This window comes from Lygodium microphyllum, chromosome 6 (genome assembly GCF_053477565.2).
Source record: "Lygodium microphyllum isolate KBCC chromosome 6, Lygodium_microphyllum_v1.1.10, whole genome shotgun sequence".
Classification (NCBI taxonomy): domain Eukaryota; kingdom Viridiplantae; phylum Streptophyta; class Polypodiopsida; order Schizaeales; family Lygodiaceae; genus Lygodium; species Lygodium microphyllum.
Window position 1 is genome coordinate 21,294,497 of NC_141140.1, and position 24,301 is coordinate 21,318,797.

The following is a 24,301-nucleotide window of genomic DNA, read 5'->3' on the forward strand; positions in this document are numbered from 1 at the left end:
AAAGGCTCTCCTGCATCTGTAACCAAGACATAATGCATCAAGGGCTGAAATCTATCAGGTGGACGTCTGTCTCTAGTAGACCATCTCACGACAGGCTCTGCTGCCTGCCCAACTACCTGTCCAACACCCTAATCATGAGCATCTACTACAGCTGTAGATTGTCCAACTAGCCGTGCGGGAGCTCTCGGCTCCTCCTGAAATATGACCCTATGGATCTCAACAACTCTCTCAGGCTACCTATGCATTTTGTCTTCATGGAAGACTACATAACTGCGGATGACTTTCCGCACCTGCGGATCCCAGAGATGATAACCCATCTCACCTGCATCCCCATAACCAAGGAAAATGCATTTGACACTCTTGAGATCCAGCTTACTTCTCTTGTCCGTGGGCACATGGCAAAATGCCTCACATCCAAAGACACGAAGATGCGCATAAGAGGGAGGTTTTCCAGTCCATACCTCCTCTGCAACCTGGAAATCCAAACCACTAGAGGGTGATCTGTTTATGACATGCACAGCTGTACTAACTGCCTCAGCCCAAAAGCTCTGTGGTAGGCCTGCATGGCCAAGCATACTGCATACACGCTCCTAGATGGTTCTATTCATCCGCTCAGCCAAACCATTCTGAGGGGGGTGTAGGGGGTGGTCAACTAATGCTTAATATCCCTCTCATCACACAACTGCTCAAAAGCACGTGAGACATACTCACCCCCGTTATCTATTCTTAGGCATTTTAGCCTATACCCAGACTGGTTCTCAACCAATGCAAGCCATCTCTAAAACACAGCCAAGACATCGGATTTCAGCTTAATGGGATAAGCCCAAACTTTCCGTGAAAAATCATCTATGAATGTAACAAAATACTTTGCACCACCCATAGACTAACAAGGCATGGGCCCACAGACATCCGAATGTACCAATGCCAAGGGCTCACTCATGCGTACCCTACAAGACTTCTTATGTGTAGACCTAGTATGGCTGCCATAAAGACAATGCTCACATGAATCAAAACATGCATAATCAAGGGATGGTAAGTACTGCAAACGAGAAAGCATTTTCATTCCCCCTAGTATTGATTAAGCATTGTGACAACTATGTGAAGCACTAGTGTGCAAGCTTGGCATGGAACGCCTAGTATTGATTAAGTACTTTTAACTAATTCTTAACATAATCATTTGAAATCTTCAAATTAGAGTTAGAATGTCATTTGATGCCTACCTAAACAGAAGAAATCATAAATTTTTAATGAAGGCTAATCTTGTGTCAAATTTAAGGCCTATAGTTAGCCCCTACATTACTTGGTGCATAAGAAATGTTCGAAAGACCAAAAGGACTAATTTTAGTGTCCATTCAATAACCTCTAGATTTCATTCGCAAGCCTACCAATTAGTAAGCTATCACATTATCAACCGCCTTCACAATCGGTTCCTCTATACTATTACTTGGTAGTACTCACCACATAAAAACCTCTATGTTACTATGCGGCATGCATATAAACCCTTTTGTGTATATCATACTCTATGTAGTAATACGTCTCATGGTCCCTCAACATCAGGAAAGGGAGGTCAAGGGTGCACCAACCCATGTATGGGGTTGCAATTGGCATGATCCACAAGGGCTCTAAGACCCTAAACTTGCTCAAATTTACATACAACATTGTCTCCCTCTCCCTCTACCATCTCCTTGGCAAATTTGCATGCTTGTTTAGCTTGGAAGCTAAAAACATGGTTTTGAACAACTCACTAAATGTGTGCTCGGCAATGCTACAAGGATGCTCGCAATGGTGGGGCTATAGCTAATAAGATTATTGAAAATCAAATCAAAGGAATAGCTAATAGGAAGATAGTCCATGAAATCAAACAAATAATAATCAAGGCTCAATACCTAATGAAAAGATTGAAAATGAAGTCAAATAAATGACAATCAACGTCCAAGAGGAAATACAAAAGGCAATTAACATGAGGCAGGTATGACAAGCACTATCATTACATTAGTTAATAAAAGCTACATTGCAAATAAATATTGTATTTCGTGCATCTTTAGGAGGTTGACTAGTGGCATAAGAAAATAAAAAAAGAGAGACTAGATAATGAAGACCACTAAGCATGTTGAGCGTCAAACATGCTATAGACTAAACTAAGGCCGATATAGGAACAAAAAGGTTCCTTTGAATGGTACCATGGAAGATTATAAAGCAAGGAAACAATCAAGCAATCATGTTGTTTAAAGCGTGCAAGTTGTAAGTATTCAAATTTAGGACATGATAAAGGGACCATGCCTACCAAATGGATGCACCATCATGATAGTACAATTTGGACCCACTCTACCTTGCACCCAATTGCATTGAGCTTAATCAAACCCTCAAATATACATCACAAGCATAAACGTTGAGAAGTCATAAATCTCATCATTGCAGCTCGCATAAAGATTGTTGTTTACAAGGGACCATCTCCAAATTCCTAAGATGGTTTCAAAATCACACTATGCTACATGTCTCTGTGTCTCATCTAGAGTGAGATGTGAGATAAGTTAGATGTGAACCTCCTTATACTGACTTACTACTCTACACAAGCATGAAAGGACAATATAAACATGGATAGCACGCCATACAAGGAAACGGACAATGACCCTGTTGATTTCCTTGGCCAAAAATATTTTGGACTCTACATTCCAAGGAGCACTAGAGATCAATATTCATTGTTCTAGACCTCGCATTGCGTTTGTTATATACAAGTCCAATAAATACTTGCTAACCGCTCCCCCCCGCCCCCCACCCCCCACCCCCCCCCCCCCTTTCAGCTAGGGGGACCCATTTCCCCAAGTCCCATGTGATTTTATTAGAGAATCAAGCAATCCTCCTCAAGGGCATAAAACATCTCAACAAGCAATCCATACAACTGTGACATTAGATCAAACGCAAGAGAACCTAGTGCCCTTCCATGTTAATGGCATTGCCATTTTTCTTTCTTCTACATAATAAGCTGTACAATGGATGAACTGTATTCATCATTTTTATCTCTAGCCAATTTGGCATTCAGAGGATATCACTATACCATTGCTTCTCAAGCAATCCAAATTGTCAAAAGTCACTCCAGAAAGTTAACTAGGAAGCAAGCCATTCTCTAATCAAAGACGTTCATGGTGCTCACTTCACAACATACATTACAAAACATATGCCAGGCTATATTTTGTAGAAGAGCCACAAGTTCTTTGTACTTGTATCCAATGCTATAACGGATCAATGACATTCTGAGTACTTGTGTCGCTGCTGCTCTTTCAATTGCCAATGGTAGGAAGTTACCAAACTACCAAAGCATTGCAGATCTCTGATCAGACTGGTTTTGCACCTAGTTGTGTGGATGTACACACGAGCACAAGTAGAGACGTGTAACTGTAACCAACCGTCTTAGCATATCAAATAAAAAATTAGAGACCAAAAAAGCAAGCACTAAGAGTCCAGTAGCAAATATGAAGACAGAAACGTTCTCCTTTATGCAGTGGTACATTATCACATTCAAGTGACCAACCCTGCAATTCTAATGTTTTAAGTATCCAGCATATACAAAGTTCGAATCAATCCTAACTGTCTATGCCTTGGATCCCTATGCTCACTCACTCTGCATCAGCTACAAAATTGTACAGGAGACAGGAAAGTACTAGGAACGTCCTCAAATCTGAAGATTGCAATAACCCTTCAAACAGGGGTTTATCCTTCACAAGAAAGGTAGAAATAAATGTAGCCTTCAAAATAAGGATATACTCGGGAGGAAAAGCAGAGTGTACCCTTCCAATCTCTTCACAAAGAAATTGAAGTTCAGTATAGCCCTTCAAATTAAAAATTTGGGCTGTCCTTCAAATTCTAGCACTGCTTTGCCTGATGATACTGCAAGCCTAGACTACTTTGACCTTCTTAGAAGGGGGGCGCCGGAAAATTACAATCAGATCATCAAAGCTCTGCAAAGGAGAAAAAATAACATATGAGGAATAAAACCACAACCTCACTCATCACTCTATAAAGAAATCACCAGTTGGCAAGTGAAAGATACAGAAGCTTGTACCTTTGTTGTTACAACTAATAAAACAAATAGGAAGAAGAGATATGCTAGAACTGCAACCATGATAACCAAGTCAAAAGTTACGCTAGCCACCTGCATAGCCAATGGAGATGCCCAAGTCAGCTTATTAGCATTGACAGCAGAAGCATGTGAAGCTATTGACTATACCATTAAGATATTTGTTTTAGGAGAAGACACACACCAACTGGCAACTGTACTGCAAAATATCTTCAAAATCACATTTAGTTGAAATGCACTCAAGATTCATCATTGTCCTAACATAAGTAGTCGCAAAACTGAACATGCAACAAGAGTGAAGTTAGAACTGCAATGAGCAGCAGTAGAAATAGAGGTTTAAAGAAGAGACATGAAGCTGATGAGCAAGAATGCAAAGTGTGTACTTGGGAGAAGCTAAGATATAACAGACAGCCTGTATGTGGTGTGGATCCATGTCAAAGATAAGGGACTTGCCCTAGTGGGACCATGGCCAAAATGGCCCAGGAACAAGGGAGCTAAATGTCGATGGATGTTGAAATTGCCATGAATTCCTCACATTTTTCTGGCATTTTTATGACTCCTAAGATCTCAAAAAAACTTATTCCATTGAAAATGATTTTCTAGAACTTCAGTAGGACAAGGGCTCAAAATTTTCTATATGATGGAATCATCATCATTAACACTCTCATCCCTCTCCATTTCACTTCAGTGCCAGCTCCCCAACCTCTCCCTGCTGTCATTATCATCATCACTATCAACATAATCATCTCTCCCTCCTCTTTCAGAGGCCACCCTGCTCCAATCAGTCCAGGTGTTGCTGCTCAGCCAGTGTATGCTCAATCATTGCCCTCTGCAGCTGTTGTCATCACAGATTGCTGTGTTTTTTCCATCTCAGCCTGCAGCCTACCTCCCCATCACACCATCCAGATTCTGCACATTGGCCTCTCCTGCCCTCTCCCAGTCATCAACACTGATGGCTACGTTGCTGTGCTGGACTGCTACACATCAAAATATCTGCTGTGTTTTGCTGCTGTCAGCATCTCGTCAACCTCCTGCATTTTAGGTCTCCTGCTGCCCCATATCTTCTCCTCTTCATCCAGTATTGAGCATTGGCAGTTTTGCTGCACTAGGATCCATTCCAAAGGACACCACTCTCTGACACTCTCCCTCAGCTGCTCCCACATGAGAGAGATTGTTGGGCAATCGTCTTCTCCTCCAGCATCCACTGTATCGCACCTGCTAGTGTTTTTACACACTTGTGTTCTCACTACATAATTCTACTGCACCCTTGCATGGTATCAAAGCATGTGCTGTTGTTAGAACTTAAGTTATCCTGGCCTATCATGAGAGCTGGGTTTGCATGAGGACATGATTACAATGGACCACATTTTATTTTAATTAAGAGATACCACTCTCCTTCCTTAAGTAAAATAGATAAGGAGTTCTTTAATCAAATACAACCACAAACAATGTACAAACAATTATCAATAGGTCAAATTTGAAACAATGAGGAGTTCCTGAATACAATACAACTGCAAACAGTCATTATCAGTGGAATCTACAACGATCATAAAATCATTGTCGTACATGTAAGCCAATGATGGAGTTTATGGTAACATTTTATTTTGCTTTTGCCAAGACTCATGTGGAACAGTTAGCTTTTGGTTGCTTGTTAAGGTTCACTGTGCTATTCACTGTTACAATCTTTACTCCAGGTGCTATTGGGAGCTGCCAGGGAAATTGCAGCACCCTCCATCAATCACATTCTGCCATTGAGATTTTTGTTCTTTTCTTTTTGAGGTATGCATGTAAGATGGATTCTAGTAAGGTGTTACATTAGCCCATGTCTTCACCTTCAACGAAGTCTTGTGTTCTCTACTGTGTGCATTCCACACATGATGATACAAGATTGTTCAATTTAGAAAAAATAAAAGAGGAACCTAGATCCATACTCGCAAGAGCAAAACTCCACCAAAGCATTTTGCCACATTGTACCTCTGCTTATATTTATTTGGATTACCATCAAGTACCATCCTATGGTATTGTGGGATCTCACTTAGTTTTTATTGGACATCTCGCAACTTCAAGAGGTGACCAGATGGCAAGACTTCTATTCTTACCATGTTTTGTCACTTGATGCCACAGAGGGTGGGGGAAACCCCCCTTAAAAGCGGCTACAAATTAGTCCATTATGGATTCTAGAAAGAGAATGTTTATACGTCATTACACCAATGATGTAACGTGCCTACCTAAAAGCTGTCCAAGCACGTTTTAGCAGTCCATCAAGAAACAAATCTAAGCATCGCCGCCCGGCACTCCCAGGGAATGTTTTGGGGTTTGTCGCCTAGGGTTTCCCGAGTCTGCCTCGCAACGGAACGTTCACGGCCAAACCCACTTGGATTGACCTGAAATTTGGATTCCTAGGGCCAAGATCTCCTAACAGTATTCCAGCATCGGGTTTTGGATATCCTACTTTACGCAGAGATACCCAATCCGAAGTAGATCCATACCGCACTTGGTTCAAAGAGAATGAGAAACGAGAGGGATGCGCCACTCAACCTCTCTGCCCGTAGGGCATAGTCCCATTCCAGTCCCCTAAAACGGTATGAATCAAGTTCTAACTTAACAATACCTAAAGTCGAATGGCGATAAACCCTTGTGAGAAGCCTCCCAATTCTTTGGGACCACCCTGCCGTAGGACGGACCCGTCAAGAATTCCGTCCACCCGCTTCCCTTGATAGCTTTAGTTTTCTAATTAGGTCCTACCACATTTATGTGCGACATTTAACATCAGCTTCATTAATTAAGCATTTTAGGGCACAGGGTTCGTTCATGTAATTTACAACACAGATACGAAAACAAAACAAGCAATCCTTTTGACAAACAAGTTCCTTAACTTATCTTCAAGTTAATCTTTGTCTCCTGCCCATACATGAGAATTATGTATCCCTTCTGTCCAACAGAAGTACCCGGTCCAAATCACATGGCACCAAAACTTTCATCCTTAATCTAGAATAGGATCTTCCAACACCCTAGACGTTGGGCTCACGGCAATCTGCAATTCTGTTCCGGTCTAGGCAAGGGGTGTCCAGAGCTCCACTGACCCCAACCAACCTAAGAGTGAGACACAACTTCTGTAGTTGGCCTTTTCACCACTTGACCTTCGACCCGTGAATCGAGTAGTGCCCTCTCGGAGTAATCCACGATGCGATCTTGGAGATGATCCACTGGTGCAAAATATCCTTCCTTAATTAATCCAATCAAGAATCAAGCACGATCAAGGTAATCAGCCTAATATCATCTTCCAATGAAACATTCCTTTAATTCCCATGGCTACTTGGCATTATTGACCCTTGCCATGCTTTTACCATCAAACACAATCACTTGGTATATTTACCCAAATCACAAATCCAACAATCAATTGATTGAAAAAAAACATTCAGGATGTTGTTCAATCAACCAACAAAACTAGTTGTATTTTTCCCAAACAATACAAGAATAGACACGATAATAATTCCATCGCATATTCACTCTCCCCCTTGGGATCAAAGAGCCATTCTATGCAAAGTTTACTTAATACTTGTATGCACAATTCTTAATATTATTCTTTTTACGATTATGCTATTTATAACCCCTGACCAATTGCTCTATCAACAAATAAGCCATACGCAACTAAGTGCAATTAACTTCCCTTAATACATGCACTTTGCAAACTCCATCTTTCAAATATGTGAGAAGAGCCCTATCCCTTCCCATGACCTATTCTCGTACATCATAGTAAGGAGCCTAATGTATCTCATATGAGAATCAAAGCAAGCATCTATCAATTTAGAAATACATTACTTACGACGGGAACCACAGTTGGATTGACACTGATGCCTTCGCCCGAAGATTCGTTGTTGGTCGTAGAATTGCCATCCGCACGAGACATTCTTTACTTAGAGACCATCGTCCGCAAGTAGACTCAAGAGATTAAGAAGGTGGAATAGATTCAAGATAAGAGAGTGTAAGAGAAGATGGCTAAGTCGAGGATTGAGATAGAGAGAATTGAGCTAACTCTCTCCCTTGCAGCCTCTCGAGATAGCTATATACTCTCTCTCTCTCTCTCTCTCTCTCTCTCTCTCTCTCTCTCTCTCTCTCTCTCTCAGGGGTATCCTTCTCTCTATCTCTCTCTCGCAACCTCTCGGAGTCTCCTTATGATCCCTTGTGCCTCCCCATGCCTCATATTTATAATGAATTGGAAAAGAGGGGATAAGGCTGAGAACAAGAGTTCTTGGTGGAGGAACTCTTGGAAAACTCAATGATCTGATGCTTAACTCATAAATCCGATGATTCCATTAGCTCCAAAAAAGGGGTAAAACCCCAAGACACTTGATTGGAAAGCTTTCAAATCACTCCTTTCTCTCCCTGTTCGAAGTGTTCTCTACTACCTGTAGATTGTGATTGTGATACGCGCAATTTCGCCAATTACTCTCTTTATCTTTTTTCTTTTTATAAAATCTCCAAAACTAACTAAGACATCACTTGTCTTTTCTTTTAAATGACATCCAATTCTATCTTTTTAGGATAATATCTAAAAGATATTAGTTTTTTGCCCAAAAATCTAATATCTTTGGACCATCCATATTATACACATTGACATTAATGATTAATATGGCTCATAACTCTCGTTCACATTGTAACTTCCGTGAAAAGTGACTATGGTTCTTGTTAATCCGAGAAAAATATCGGATTTACGACACGTTTTTTTTAATAAAATATTTTTAATTAAATAAAAATTGTTAGTTATTAATGTTTGTTAGTGTTTATCTTAGTTAGTCTTTAGTTAGTAATCTTACTAACTTATTAATTGACTAACTAACTTTCAAACTAACCAACTAACTTTTATTGCGTAAAAATATTACATCCTCCTCCCCTTAGAGAAATCGAGATGTCCTCATCTCAAGAGAAACCGGGGGTTTCATTTTGAAACCTGTGGGTTATGGGACCACCACACTTTCGTTGCGTTATTTTGATCACTCATAGGCATGCAGCATGCGGTCTTTTGAAACAACAACCTATTGTATTTGATATATCTGAGTCTTAATTACAAGAGAAAATTTATTGTAGTTACATCTCATGAATATCTTCTAGGTTTTTCCTAAGTACTTGGTATATTCTGAATCACTAGAGCTTGTAAAATTTGTAAGTTCAAGTTCTCTTTGAGTCCTGTTGGGACAGTTGACATGGGTATGTCCAATGTTGTGGCACTCGGAGCATCGGTGTTTAGGGTGCTTTGGACATTCCCTTTTGAAATGACCTAACTCCTTGCAATAGAAACATCGCGGAACTTTATCACTTTTGGTCACAAGATTCTTGGTTATCCTTGGTAGGATTTTCTTCTTTAGACCAAATTGTCCTAACATCCTTTTAGCAGATTGCAGTGGTCCTTTATCTCGCAAACTATGTTCCAAGATTGTCCTCTTCTTAGTTCGGGACTGAGCTCCATGAACAATCGGCTTTGCTTATAATACTAAAGAATACTTCCAAGCTTCGATATTCTGGTAAGACCCAATCTATATTAGTTGAGAAGGAACGACTTAAGAAGAATTCATTGCAAGTTAATACTGTCATTCCTAGCCAGAGTATCTCTAATCATTTACAAGTTCTAGGCTCAAAATAGATGTAACTCATATTACTCAAGTTCACTATAGTTACAAGAGTAAAGTTTATTACAATACAAGTTGTATTTCATGTCGATAAAATTTCTAGGATTTCTAATCATCCTAAAGTGTTGTAGGTTCTAGGTCTTTGTCTTCATCTGACTCCTCTATATATCCATAGACTGCACCTGTGTAGCTTCGTTTTCTTAGAGACTCAATGTCTTCTTGACTTAGATCACGGCAGTCTGCTTGGATGTGACCTAGCTCATTACAATGGAAGCATTGACGGTAGGGACATCTCCTACTGATGTGCCCTATCTCTCCACACAAGTGGCATCTCTTGTCCTGATCTCAAGAATCATCTTTACTACAATTGCCCAATTTAAGTTCTTGGATGATTGGATTTGCTCGAAGTAATGCATCTTGCAAGTCTATTGGACACATTGCTTCAAGACGGTGGTTCAAATGAGTGTTCAAACCATGGCAAAACTTGGATACTTGTTGTGCAATATCCATAGGTGGCGCATATTTTAGTAGGGTTACCAACTTTGAGTAGTAAGCTTTCAAGGTTAATTCCAACTCCTTGAGCTTGAAGAATTCATTCATCTTCAAAGTCTAGTAGGTTGGCAGAACGTATCGTCCGCGTACAGCATCTTTCAGCTGAGCCCAAGTGACAGCGGCTTCAAAAATACCTTGATCTTTGCACCATTGCTTCCATCGTAACCGAGCTTGGCCATCTAGCTTAAGTTTGGCTATCATTGCTTGATTCATGGAGACAGTTCCCGAAGCAGAGAAATAGTCATCCATCAACTCAATCCATGTCTTCGCCTTTGCTATGACGTCTAACTCTTCTCCATCAAACTCGGGTGCCTTAATTTGCTTGAGAAGGAATTTCTTCTCTTGCATATCAACATTCGTGGATGTAGAAGGTGCCTGACAATCAACTATACCATTTAGGTTATATATCTACGAACCATACATTAATCAATCCCATATCATTACGAAGTTTCGCTTTGATATCAACTGTAACGTGCTTGGACAGCCGATAGGCAGGCACGTTACAGATGACTTCCACAACATGTCTGTACATAGAACTTTGACCAAGACACCTCCGTGCCAATAAGCCCTAGGACATCTTCCAACTTTAACGAAAGGCTATACCATGCAAGGAATACCTTTGAATATAGTAGGTGCAACATGCATCCTTTAGATGAGAAGTAGAGTGTTGGTTTATCAAACAAAGACATATTTAAGAAGCCTAAAATTTTGGGATACTAGTGGAGTTTGGACGACCAATACTATGGCACCACATGAACTCATTAGTCTAATCACCACAAAATGGATCAACAATAGCACAGATGGACTTTGAGATTCAATTATTACATAAGAAGCCTAACAATTTCTTATCAAATAAAAAGTCTTATGGTTTGAGCTAGACCGATGTGACTTGGCTTCAAGAAATGTCTCATGCCCAATAGTCCTCTCATTTCCCAACTACTTTATGTATTCAGCTTGAGGCAAATAATACAGCAAATTAGACCATTATCTTGTGGCAGCATTGCTTAACCCATCCATACCTCTCAAGCAACCTCATATCCTTCTTGCTCTTTGTAAGGCCAAGAGACGTTCACAAATGCTCTCTAATTTATGTTTTTCTAAATGCCCCCCTGTACCTATCCCGTATGGACATGCTTACTTTATGGTTCTACTTTTTGGGTCAATCTTGTCATCTAGGTTGACAGTATCTGAACGAACCCCAAAGACATTTGAATACATGCTAAAAATGGAGTTATGCTAGTTTATTGTTAAAAGTTCATTAAGACTAATGAAGCTTTGTGGTCATTAGATCAATAACTCAATTTTTGTTATGTACAGTCCCATGAAATGCAACTAGTCAAGTTGCCACCATCCTTGGTAGCTTCAACGGGGTCGATGCTCTCTTGTTCAAGACAATTTTAACTCACTTCTACCTCTCTCTAAAAGGTAGCATTACATTGTCACATATACCATCATTGCGGTGGGATTTAGCAATGAGTCCAAGATGAAACTTTTAGCCCAAAAGTTGAAGTCAATCAAGATTGGGTTACTTTTGGCAAGGCAGACTATTTGTGCCTACTAGTAAAGAGATCCATCTTAATTTTGTATATGATGCACTATGTGTCAAGAGCCAACATGCAATTTTGAGTTCATTATTAGTCAACGGCACATTATTCGGGGTTTTAAGAGCCAAGAGTCCTTAAGCTCTCTATGGAATAATTATCCATCTTGACCCAAATGTGGAGCAATTGTGCCAGAGAGAGAGAAATGAAGCAGAAGAATACTCAAGTCACAATAACAATCAATCGAATTAGTCAACTGAAATAAATCAAACTACAATGAATCAACAATGACTGTAATGATGTGCTAGAATGCACCAAATGTCTATAAATTGAAAATCCTAGGATTAATTGTACTAAGTGTCCTAAGAAACTCTAAACTTAATTGTACTAGCAGTACTAATTGTCTTAAATCTCCTAAGTGGCATGTCACAAGTGTTAGGCTCTTTACTAGGCTTGTTATTGGGTGCCTTTACGAGCACTTGAGCAACCTATTTAGGGCTAGCTCATTTGTTTGAGGTCTCATCCTAGAGTCTATATAAACTCCACTCCTCTACTCTTGTTGTATTGGATCACATCCACCTAGAGCAAGGAAGATTGGAGATATTGCTGGCCACCACACATGCCATCATCTGTGTGGTTAGTACAATACATCTCCCAACTTGTGTTATGGATTCCATTGCCCATTCATTCATTATTTGAGTTCCTATGTTCTCTCTTTCACTATTCATTCTTCTTAGCGTTTGAACTTTGGTGGTCGTGATTCTCCTAGTTCAATTGCTCATTCTCAAATGGTATCAGATGTCTAGTTTCACATGGTCCAATTTCACATGGTATCAAACAACCAATGTTGCTGATTTTGGTGCTTTGTGCTGCTCTATACAAAGATTAGAGGTCCGAAATTGCTGCATCTTTTACTATGGGGAGTTGTTCTACCTTGCATTTGTTCTTCCTGGCCCTTATCTATTGTTGGGCAGCTAGTCAATTGCTAACGCAGCCTGTTTTACTGCGAGCAAGAGCTGCTAAGTGCTCTAAGTCGTTGTACGGTGACTTCTTCCTCAGCTGGGAGACCTTAGTTTAGGGCTAGGCAACCTGTCCTCCTAGCTGCGGATGCTGGAAACCCAACATTTTGGGCCTGCTCTGCTATCGCTGCTGGTTTTCACCTCGTTTCATTTTCAGCTGAACCTGCTGCTTTTCAATGTAATGAGCTTTGCCTTTTTATAATCTGATTATATTCAACTTGCATTTTTTACATTTGCGCATTTGCGTGTTTTCAGCTTTAGAGAGAGTCTGTTGTCTCGCTTTACATGCTTCACTGCTGCTCCTATCTCGATTAGCTGCTTGTGTGTGAACTGCGTTGTGAAGTGTGGGCCTCTTGACTGTTTGAGCTGGTTGACCACAAGTACTGCAAGTATCTCTCCCTCTCAATTCTCTGCTAATCATCTTGCATATCATAATCATCCTAATGACTTTTCAATCTAGAAGGCTTGATATTTCTTCGCCATTGCCTAACCTTGATCTTTTCATGCTTTCTTTTCAAGTTTGGAGGATGCTTGGTCTTTGGCTCATAGCTGTAGGTTCTGAAGGGGAGAGTGCGCAATGGAGTGCAAGATCAAGGCATGTTGAAGAGCAGAGCTGAGAGTTAAAGAGAGTGATCGCAGAGATAGGTGTACCAGATTGTGATGGTACACAAAGAATAAAGGAATGTATTTATATGTTAGGTACATTAAGGGTGTGTTCACACTCGCAAGTCTATTTACACGGAGCAGAAGGGACATTACACCCAACAACCTCCCACTTAAAGGCCCGAAGTGGTACCTTTAAGCTAACCAACTCCCACTAAACGAATGCAATGCTCATGCTAAGCCTTTGCAAGACACTTAGAGAGAACATCTGCAAGGTTATCTTGGGTTTTGACCTTAGTCAATGTGGCAAGACCATCATCCAAGACCTATCGTATAAAGTGATACTGAACATCTATGTGTTTGGTACGTGCATGAAACATGGCATTCTTAGCCAGACATACTGCTCTCTAGCTATCACAACCAAGCACTGGAGTACGTGAAGAAAGACCAAAATCCTTGACTAGACGGCCAAGCCAAATAGCTTCCTTAGAGATAGCCCCACCACAGTACTCATTGCCACAATTTTCTGCAATCTTGAACACCAAGAGATAGCCCCACCAACCAAAGTAAAAACATACCCACTGGTATATTTTTTAGTGTCAAGATCTCCCGCCATGTCCAAATCACAAAATCCCTGCAACTCTAGTGTACCCTTTCCATAACATATACATTTTTCTTGTGTACCTTTCAAGTATCTGAAGATACATTTCATTGCTTCCCAATGTGGCTTGCCAAGGTTAGACATGAATCTACTAACAACTCCTACTGCATGAGCAATGTCAGGGCAAGTTGCAACCATGGCATACATCAAAGATCCACAAGTTGATGCATAAGGTATATCCTTCATGGCACTAGCAACTGCATCATCCTTAGGGCAATCAGCTTTGCTAAGCTTTGTATGTGGCGGTAAAGGCACACCAAGAGGCTTAGCATTAGCCATATTAAACATGTCAAGTACTTTGCTGATGTACTTTTCCTGTGAGAGAAACAACAAACGCTGCCCTCTGTCTCTTTTAATGTGCATGCCCAAAATGTGTTCAGTTGCCCCCAAATCTTTCATAGAGAGGACTAAACTCAGCTGCCTTTTAAGAGCATTCAAAGTACTCTTATGCTGTCCTGCTATCAACATGTCATTCACATATAAAACCAGCACAAAAAGACTTCCATCATCAATCTTTGTGTATGAGCAGTGATCTGCATGACTGCGTTTAAATCCATTGCAAAGCATAAAGGTATCAAATTTTTTGTACCTTTGTCTAGGGGCTTGTTTCAGCCCATATAAGCTGTGTTTCAGCTTACAAACCAAATGCTCTTTTCCTGGAATAGCAAATCCTTCTAGCTACTTCATGTACAGCTCTTCATCCAAGTCACCATGAAGAAAAGCAATCTTCACATCCACCTGATCCAACTCTAAATCCAAGGATGCAGTGAGAGCAAACAAAACACGGAGTGTAGTCACCTTCACCACTGGTGAAAAGACCTCATGGAAGTCTATACCTTCCTTCTATGTATAGCCCTTGGCAACCAGCCGTGCCTTGTACTTGGGCTTTCCATCAATACATTTTACTTTGTAAACCCATTTATTAGAAATAGCTTTCCTACCCTTGGGCAAAGGTACAAGCTCCCATGTGTTATTTGCATATAAAGACTTCATCTCTTCCTACATAACAAGCTTCCACTTTCTCTTTTCACATGACTGTGCCTCTTTAAATGTTAGAGGCTCACCCTCATCAGTCAGCAAAATGTAATCCAAAGATAGCATTGATTTTATCTCATCATCAAAGCTCCCTGCAATCAACCAGATCTGATTCAGTTTTGACAATTGAAGTCAGCCACCAATTCTCCTGTGGAAGTTCAGCTCTGCAGATTTCCAAAGATCTACAGTGACCACTGCTCCATTGAATGGGGACTCAACTCAGCAGATCATTTTTCTGATGATTCTTTGAAGCCTGGTTTGTATGTATGTCTGGGTAATAGCCTGTTCTTATACCTTTTCTATTGGCTCAGATGTAAGCAATGGTACAAGTTTTCCCTGGAGTCTTTTTGGGATGGCAAATCCACAGCAGCTGATTTGGAGCAGGTTTGACACTGTTCCAGTACTTGTCGGCTTTGACTTCCTCTCTACGTTGTTCGCCAAGCCCAATGCCTTTTTCACTAGCTCCCAGGTCAATTCAATTTGCACCTAACGAGCTTCCTCTCCCTCATGCACAATTATGATGCCGTGGTTCCTATGGAAAGTCCTCAAAAACTCTACATAGTGGATGTAGTCTACCCCTTGGTCTACTGCTTCCACGTATTTCTGCAAATTGCATTGCTCGATGATCTCGACAGCATGCATCTGACTCTCTCACAAAGTTTGCAATTAAATCTTTCTGCCACGCCATTTGATGAAAAATTATAAGGGGCTGTCAACTCCCTCTTAATGCCATGCATCTCACAAAACTTGTTAAATTCATTTGAGGCATACTCACCCCCATTATCTGTTCTTATGGCTTTCAACTTAAGCCCTTTCTGTGTGGTAACAAAAGCATGAAACTTTTTAAAAACATCCAACACTTCCTTTTTGCTCTTAAGTACATACACCCATGACTTTCTACTGAAATCATCAATGAAAGTAACAAAGTAGCGTGCACCCCCATACGAATTAACAGGCATAGCACACACATCAGAGTGTACTAAGTCAAGAGCATTAGACTTCTTAACGACACCACAGTAATAAGGAGACTTCACTTGTTTTCCATATAAGCAATCATTACAAAATTCGAGACCAGAGCCTTTTACATCAAATCTCCTTAAAGAGGAAAAAACCTGAAAGCCTTTCTCGCTCATATGACCAAGTCTTTTGTGCCAAAGCTCCATCTATGAATGGACTTCAGCCACAGCCAAGAACTTACAATGCAAATAATATAAAGTCCCCCTTTTGTGCCTTTAACAACTAGCATAGAGCCCTTATGGACCTTCCAAAATCCACCACCAAAGGTAGTAAAATAACCTTTAGCATTAAGCTACCTAACTAATAGTAGACTTTTCTTTATGCCAAGTACAAATCTGGCATCCTGCAAAATTAACTCTTGGCCATTTTCAAGAGCCAAGTGAATGGTGCCAACACGCTCTATCTCACATACATAGTAATTATCCAAGTAAACCTTGCCAGGAAGCCTGCAGTGTATTCAGAAAATGACTCCAAAGAGGGGGTAACATGAAAAGAGGCACCGCTGTCCACTATCCATGATTGTGGCAACCCATCATGAGTTGAAAGTAAGGTATCAATTACCTCCTTTTTGGTGATGTGCATATCACCTGCTACTGCCATAATATCTCTCAATGGTTTCCAACATGCTTCATTGAATTCTCTCAGTGCCCACTTTTTTAGTGGCTTTGGCGGCCCCATCTCTATGTTATCCAAATGAGATGGTGTCATACTTCTTCCTTACTGATCATGCCAATTGATTGACAGTGGTGACTGAAGCAAAGAGGGTCACTGTGCTCTATGGTGGCATGGCCGATTGTATGGGGCTAATGGACAGATGACTACTACATCAACTGTTGACCCCTCAACCCGGTTTGGACGGTGGTTTCATATCAGGGAGGCTAGCCAACTCCTCCTACAATATAGCTAGGCTGGACCAATACCTAGCAAGTTTTCCTATGCTAGTTCTGCCATTCCCTATGAGACTTATTCTCCTCCGGTGCATGTCTTGGCATAGAGCAGGGATGTCCCTGTCCTATAGTCGTGGAGTGGCGTTCCTCAAATATCCCCAAGCCAAAGGGGGACAATTGTGAGAAGGTGGAGGTAGGGCATGTTATTGCATGCCATACATTCCTTTGATGCTGCGCACCTATTAGAAATAGTCATATCATTGGTTTAGAGGCAGCCTATTTAATTTTATTTGATTATTGGTCAACCTATTTAACAGTAGGACAACTCCTTTATTTTTTTCTATAAAAGAAGGGAGCATCAACAAAGTCACTCGTTCATGTACTTACAAATTCTTGTGGTGCATTGAATTGCAAGTGATGGTAGGGCTTAAGTGGTGTTGCAAGAGTTGTTGTGTGATGCCAAGGGTGAAAGCCAACTTAGACGCAATAGCCTTAAGTCATGGCCATGGAGCTCAAAGACAATAGCTATTAGGGCAGCACTATTGTCTCTATTACCTTTGTTGACCCAAATGTGGATTAATTGTGCAATATAGAAAGTACTTGACCACAATGATACATTGATAACTAATGAATGAAATGAATCAAAGTACAATGGCTCAATATTGATCATAACCCATGAACATAATGATCCACACTAATGTGCTAGAACATAAAAAGCCTTTAAATAGAAAACCCTAGGGTTAACTATATTAAGTATCCTAAGAGATCCTAGGCCTAGCTGTGTTCAGTGCATTACTCGTATTAATTGTACTTAAGTGAAAATAAGTATGTCTAGGAAGGTCGTACCAAAGCACAAAGAACATCAATACACAGTCCATGAGCTGGCAAATACTTTAGGCATCAAATGGATTGACTTTAATATTCATACTTGCATAGGTTGCTCTCTTTTTTCTAAAATGAAAAGCATAAATTTATTAACAAATCCACTGTAAGCAAAGTATCTCAAGGCAAAGTATAAAAACAGCCTTGTAAAGGGACTTCCAAAGCAAAGAATTATACAACAAACAAGAAGTCTATTACAAAGCCTAAGTAAATAACCAATCAGAAAGTCTATACTGCAAACCATGTGTGGTTGATAGTGAAAGACTGATGATGATATCCCAAGTTCTATGAAAAGCATCTCTTCTCCTGCTCTTACTGTCTGAAACACCCTATATCCTCTCCCATTTCAAACAAAGAGTATGGAAAATCATTGTCCAAATCCTTGACAGAGTCTCTATAGAGGATATGTCTCTATATTGGATATGTACAACTGATCTATAGAATGGCTGCATCTTACAGCCCAAATATTGATGTTATGAGCTCCCATTTGTGGCAGTGCCCCTAAATCCATATAGGTTTCTCTCTTTGACATGTCCATTCTTCATGCATATCCATTACTCTTCAATGCATAACTTCTATCCTTCTTTACATTCCCAATACCCAAATCTTGATCACAGAATGGACTGAATGCCACACTCTTCATGCATATCCATTGCTCTTCAATGCATAACTTCCATCCTTCTTTACATTCCCAATACCAAAATCTTGATCACAGAATGGACTGATTTGGCACTACACAAGGTATGGAAAGCCTTGATTAATATCACGTATTGTTACGTAAATGGGAGAAGCAAAACTTAAAATTATGCTCATATAATCAAAGATACAAAGTGGAGAGCTAATCTGTGAAGCATGTGTGGAGCTAGTAAGAAATTCAAGGCCTTGAGAGTGTGAGGGTATGCACATGAATTTATAAGAGGGTTTCAGTAGAGGTAGAGTTGTTCCTTTTTACCTCTGCCCACCATAAAGCTTGGAGTAAAGCTTGACAAAGAAGTCTATGATTGCTTGAGGGTGTTGCTCCTCCTTCCTCGACTACCCAAATCTCTTCAAAACTTAGTGGGGGGGTGAGCAATCTAGATTCCTTCATTTCAAGCTTGAAGTTTGCTTCCCAATTTTTGAAACTACATTGAATCTTAATGAAAACCTTGCTTACAAATGAAGAATGTCCTTGCTTGTTACCTCAAGCTTATTTATAGATTCTCTCTTTTGTGATGCTTCAGAGACTATGGAGGTGAGAGGGATCCAAGTGGAAGAGGAGAGGAGTGCCCTTGTGCCCATCAGCATGAATTTCAATGCATTTCATGCTCATGCTTCCTAACCTGCAATCCTGTTAAGTTAATACTTCTAGCACTTACTAACGGTACTCACTTTCGCAAAGACACTCTTTAGACCTTGGATGATGGAATTGAAGTATGGAAGAACAGATTGCTCAAGGTTCTTAGTTATGGAAGACTGTTCTGACAGGCTGAAAATGAGAAATGCCTCTCCAAACCCTAGCATGTGAGAGCTTGAAGTAAGAGGAATAGATTGGCGATGTCGAATGGAGGGAAACGATTCATGGAAGTGCAGTAGAAAAGCTTGAGGGGGTGGAACAAGAGCGGAAAAGAGAGGAGAAGAACAAAGAAGCTTCTCTAATGATTTCCAATTTGTCATACGAATCCTCAAAAAGGAAAAACACCTAAAAGCTAAGTGTCAAGTTAGCCCTTCCCCCAAGAACAATTGAATTGGAAATGCATAGGACTTTCTCCAAAGTGTGGCCCCAACTAAATATCCTAGCTAGTTGTAAAAACACTAGAAGATAAACTAGAACTACTAGAGCTAGTCACTACTAAGTGACCAAGAGCCAAGCTCTAATACCAATTGTAACAAACCAAAACCTACGAGGGCAAAATAACCCATTTGACAAGGGGTGTGTGTTGACTTTCACAGGAACCCAAGTGCTACCAAGGTATCTAGCCACAACTAGCCGGACTCCCAAGAAGCAATATAAAACATACACACAATGTCTATCCAAGCTAATAAGCCTAAGAGGCCTGAGTCCTTTACAGAGTGAGGGAAACCTTAGAAGTTAGTGTGACGCAAGCTCATGAGTCCCCTAAGATGGCCTTGAGCCCTAGGACCAATTCACTATATCCATGAGCAAAAATCAAGATGTTTGAAACTTTGTATGGAAATATCAGCAAAGAGGCCATACTATGATAATGTCAAAATGCCACATGGCATGGCTACCAAGCCCCCATCAAAAACTTCTTTACTTGTGATATATGTAATTGTTACCAAGCACCAAACTACTTACATACTGCAGCAAAGTGTTGAGAAAGCAATCAAAGACTAGGTAGGATAGATCTCGTGAGCCCAATATCCACATGATCCAAGAGCCAGCTACAAATACAAAGGGGAAAAAACAAGAAACATGAGAAGAGACGCCAAAACAAGTTCAAAATAAGTACTGTATAAGTATTCCATATTTTAAGATGGCATGAGTTCCCCCAACTCACCCCAACCATGGCAAATGCACAGATATTCCATTTTTCTTTGTTCTGTTTAACCACTTCAGGCCATTACTATTACACACCATAGTACTGCATGGCAAAGTTCTAGGAAGCAAAGGGCTGAGGTAAGATAGAGCTTGTGGGCTTATTATCTACTTGATCAAGAGGCAGCTCCACATACAAAAGGGAAAAACCAAAGATTGTGAGAAGAAACTTCAAAACCTGTTCAAGGTAAGCAATGTATGCCATTACTCTCACACTACTAGATGTATAAATATTCACTTTTTCCTTTCTTGTTTTAAACTTCTTAAGGCCCTTATTAACACACACATACCAACCCTCGTGTCTTGAATAGAGAAAGGGCCTGGCCTACAGTCAGTTTTCCCCTTTGAGTTTTAAGTTCACACAAGAATATACAAAAAGTACCACTTTTGTCTCAAAGTATTATTGGTCTTTTCCAAACATTGTTGTACACCCTTAAATCTCAAAGTCCTCAACACTCACTCATAGTTAGTAAAAGCTCTTCTAATCTTTTCAATGGGACTATTGATAATCATCATCCTATAGACATCAAGCCCATTGTTTAGTATGCTGGAAACCACTTCAAATTATTCCTACATCAGCACTCCTCACAACTTTCTATAGACAAACCTTGCACCAAAGTCCCTTGTGGACTCAACAAGTTAAGTAGGTGCACAAATTATTATAACTTGGTGGAATGATATTATGAGCATTTTAAAGTCCTGCAAACTCTCAACCTCAAAAGAATGATCATGAAAGAAATGAAAAGCCAGGAGAAAAAAAAAGAAGACCCAAAGGTTGTGTTTGCAATACTGACTTGATAAACATATAGCTGAGCATTGGGTACATCGTAAAAGGTGAAGTCATTATCCAGAATTTCATGTTGAATGCGCACTTCCGCTGTGTGATCAGCCAATTCCTGCAAGCATATTTGTGCAGTTAATCACATGCAAACAATACTAAACGAATATCATCATAAAATCCAACAACTCAGTCAAAAGTGGCAGTTGTCATTATCATATAGCCTTAAAGATCTGATTCAGGAAAATATTGAGGATATACTTCTTCACAGTTGGTAGATAACAATTTGAAGAATAAGTGACCACAACATACTAAACATGACAAAACACAGTGCTCAGTTTTCTAAATGATATGCTCAAGATGATAGGATGCCACTATAGGCATGCCAATGTGCCAAAAAGTGGAGAAAAACTCCATGGGCACCTGGTTCAAAAGATGGGTGTGTCCCAAATGGAGCTGTAACACTCTCAACACACCAGGTCAAAGAGATTTTGGAAATAATAAAAATGTGGAACTCAAATCATGCTGGAGAGATCCATGCAACTGAACATAAGGAGAGAAGTGATCACCACCACCCTTCTCAAAAGGTGTGATACATGTGTGCCAACGTCCCTGAGCAAGTGTAACATGCATAAGAAAGACAACAGTGGTCAAGATGGAGGCTACAGTGAGTACTCACATGCTCTCTTCTTTGTTTTCTTGTATTCTTGGGCATGGTGTCTAGGCAAAGAGAGAGGGATAGAGGTGGATATAGAGCAACCTTGGTTAGAGATAGGTGAGTCATGGAGGGTGGAGACCCTGCAATACTAGGTGGTTCCTATTAGGATAGTTTCCCTCATGCCTGACGTCACATATAGGTATGTTCTTTTTCCAATTTTATCAAGAATCGCTCTCTTGAGATCTCCCCCTCCTTGAGTTTCACCTCTCTGGTGTTTGCCTCTCCCGATTTTCAACATACAGTATTAGAGCAGGTTCGGCTCTGAGGGAATATTCTTTACAATCTCCTTCACCTTTATCTTTTGAGAATGAAATGGTCAGACATCCCTCATGCATCTCTCCAGCAACCTCATTGGTCAACCTCATTTGTTAGCCCATGCAACAGCTTCTAGCAGAGGAGCTTCACCCATAGTTACCAGGAACGGGGAACGGGAACGGGAACGGGACCCCTTGGAACGGGGGGAACGCCCAAAGCGAGGGAACGGGAACGGAGGGAACGGTATATATATATATATATATATCCTCTAGAGAGAGAGAGAGAGAGATAGAGTCAACACTAGTCTTAGAATCTAGAGAGACAGATCATATCTATTATCAACCATGAATTATAATTCATGAAATTAGACTCTAGAGACATAATAACCAAGTTTCAACTTTCAACAATAATAAAGATTCAAAACATTGTAACCAGCAATGGATTGTCGCATTCATAATTCAACACTGTAATCAACAATGTTGCATAAGTCCAACTGGCAACAAGTGTGCATTGCAAAAACGCAAAATATGCACTAAACAGTAAACTTTAAAGCCTAAATAGTAAAGATCCAAGTTACAAGAGCTCCAATTTCCAAGTCAATACTCTAAAGTTGCAAAAGGCTAGCTACTAAGTGCTCTGATTCATGGAAGATGGCTCCACTGTGCCTGAATGCTCATCCTGCTGAACAACATCCTGCCCATCATCATCACCATCATCATCATCGTCATCTTTTTTCCAACATATAAAAGAATCAGCCTTTGCAACTGATGTACGAGCTAGCAAGCGAAGATTGGAGCTCACATAAACTAGGTCATTCGTCTTCATTGTACCAAGACGATTTCTCTTCTTTGAGTGAATGTGATTGAAGGAGCTCCATAGTTGCTCTAAACAAGAAGAGCTAATTGTTTGGCTAAGAATACGAATAGCCAAACTCTGCAACTCTGGAGCTTCTGCCCCGTAGTCCTCCCACCATAAAGCAGCCCCAATATTTGTCCTGTCCTCTAGTGCATCCTCTGTACCAAACATCCCTAATGTTTGTCGATATACAGAGAGCTGATTTTTAATTTTGCGTTGCATTTCACGGCTAGGATAAAGCCTTGCAAGCAATGTGTTCCAAGCCTTGACTACCTCAAGGTCTCTTTCTTGCATCTTTCCTTGAAACTCAGGATCAAGCACATATGCTGCAGCATGCATAGGAGAGTCATACTCATTCCATCTGCTGATGCATAACTCCTTGATTTGCTCATACTTATCTGCATTTGGTTCCAAACTCTCCAACCTCTCAATCATGCGATCCATACCTTCATAGATCTTCCCAATGCATGGATCCATGCCATCTGCAAGCCTCAACATGTGCATAATAGGATCAACCATTTGGTTGGTGCGATTAACCTCATCCCAAAAATCTCTATCAGAAACATATGCATTACATAACACGGCAGTAGAAGTGGCAGCCCCAGTCCAATTTTCATACTCATCACTAGCAAATAGCTCCCTAATTGCACCTTTGCAATAGTCCAATCGACCAAGCATAAGAAAGTTATATGCAAATCGTGTATCCGAGTATTTAAGAAGTTCTTTGTCACTTCTCTTGCGAAACTCAGCATGCAAGTACTGATGATTACATATAAATGTGATAATCTTGTTGCCTTTCGCAACAAGAGATGCAATCCATGGCAAGTCCCCAATATCCTTCAACAAGTTATTCAAGCAATGCGCCATGCATGGACTAAAGGTGATATGTGGATACATTGCCATTAAAATGTTTCCTGCTGCCCTGTTTGTAGGTTCACCATCTGCCACAAACTGCACTACATTTTCTGCCCCAACAGCCTGCACTGCCTCGCACCACTCGGATGCCAATACATCTGCACTCTTTCCAGTCTCTGAAGCATCATGACTACCAATGAAGTATACATCTCCACGAGAATATGCAACAACACCTTGTATGGACCTATGGCGTGTGTCACTCCATCCATCTGCTATCAATGTCACTCCATTTCTTGCCCATTGATTGCGAATATTTGCTGTTACAATCTCTATGGCTACTTTCTCCTTTTGAAGCAATGTAGTCCTGATAGTTTCTGATGAAGGGGGCTTATATGTGGGTCCATA

The 24,301-nt window shown here is 40.4% G+C and overlaps 1 protein-coding gene across 2 annotated transcripts in view; it reads right to left on the reverse strand.

Annotated features, from left to right (window-relative positions):
* Positions 1–3,465: 3,465 nt before the first annotated feature.
* Positions 3,466–24,301, reverse strand: part of LOC148034367 (M28 Zn-peptidase nicastrin) — a 93,766-nt gene continuing 72,930 nt past the window's right edge. The window contains exons 12-15 of one of the 2 annotated variants that reach the window (XR_015691063.1): positions 21,230–21,331; positions 20,196–20,281; positions 4,061–4,150; positions 3,916–3,956 (exon numbers count right to left, since the gene is read on the reverse strand). Coding sequence is in view for 1 of the 2 variants with exons in the window: in XM_087679311.1 (XP_087535437.1) it covers positions 3,894–3,956; positions 4,061–4,150; positions 21,230–21,331 (255 nt within the window). In the remaining variant the exon portion in view is untranslated. Of the gene's footprint in view, positions 3,957–4,060; positions 4,151–20,195; positions 20,282–21,229; positions 21,332–24,301 lie in introns of both variants that reach the window. The other variant, XM_087679311.1, reaches the window with a different exon arrangement.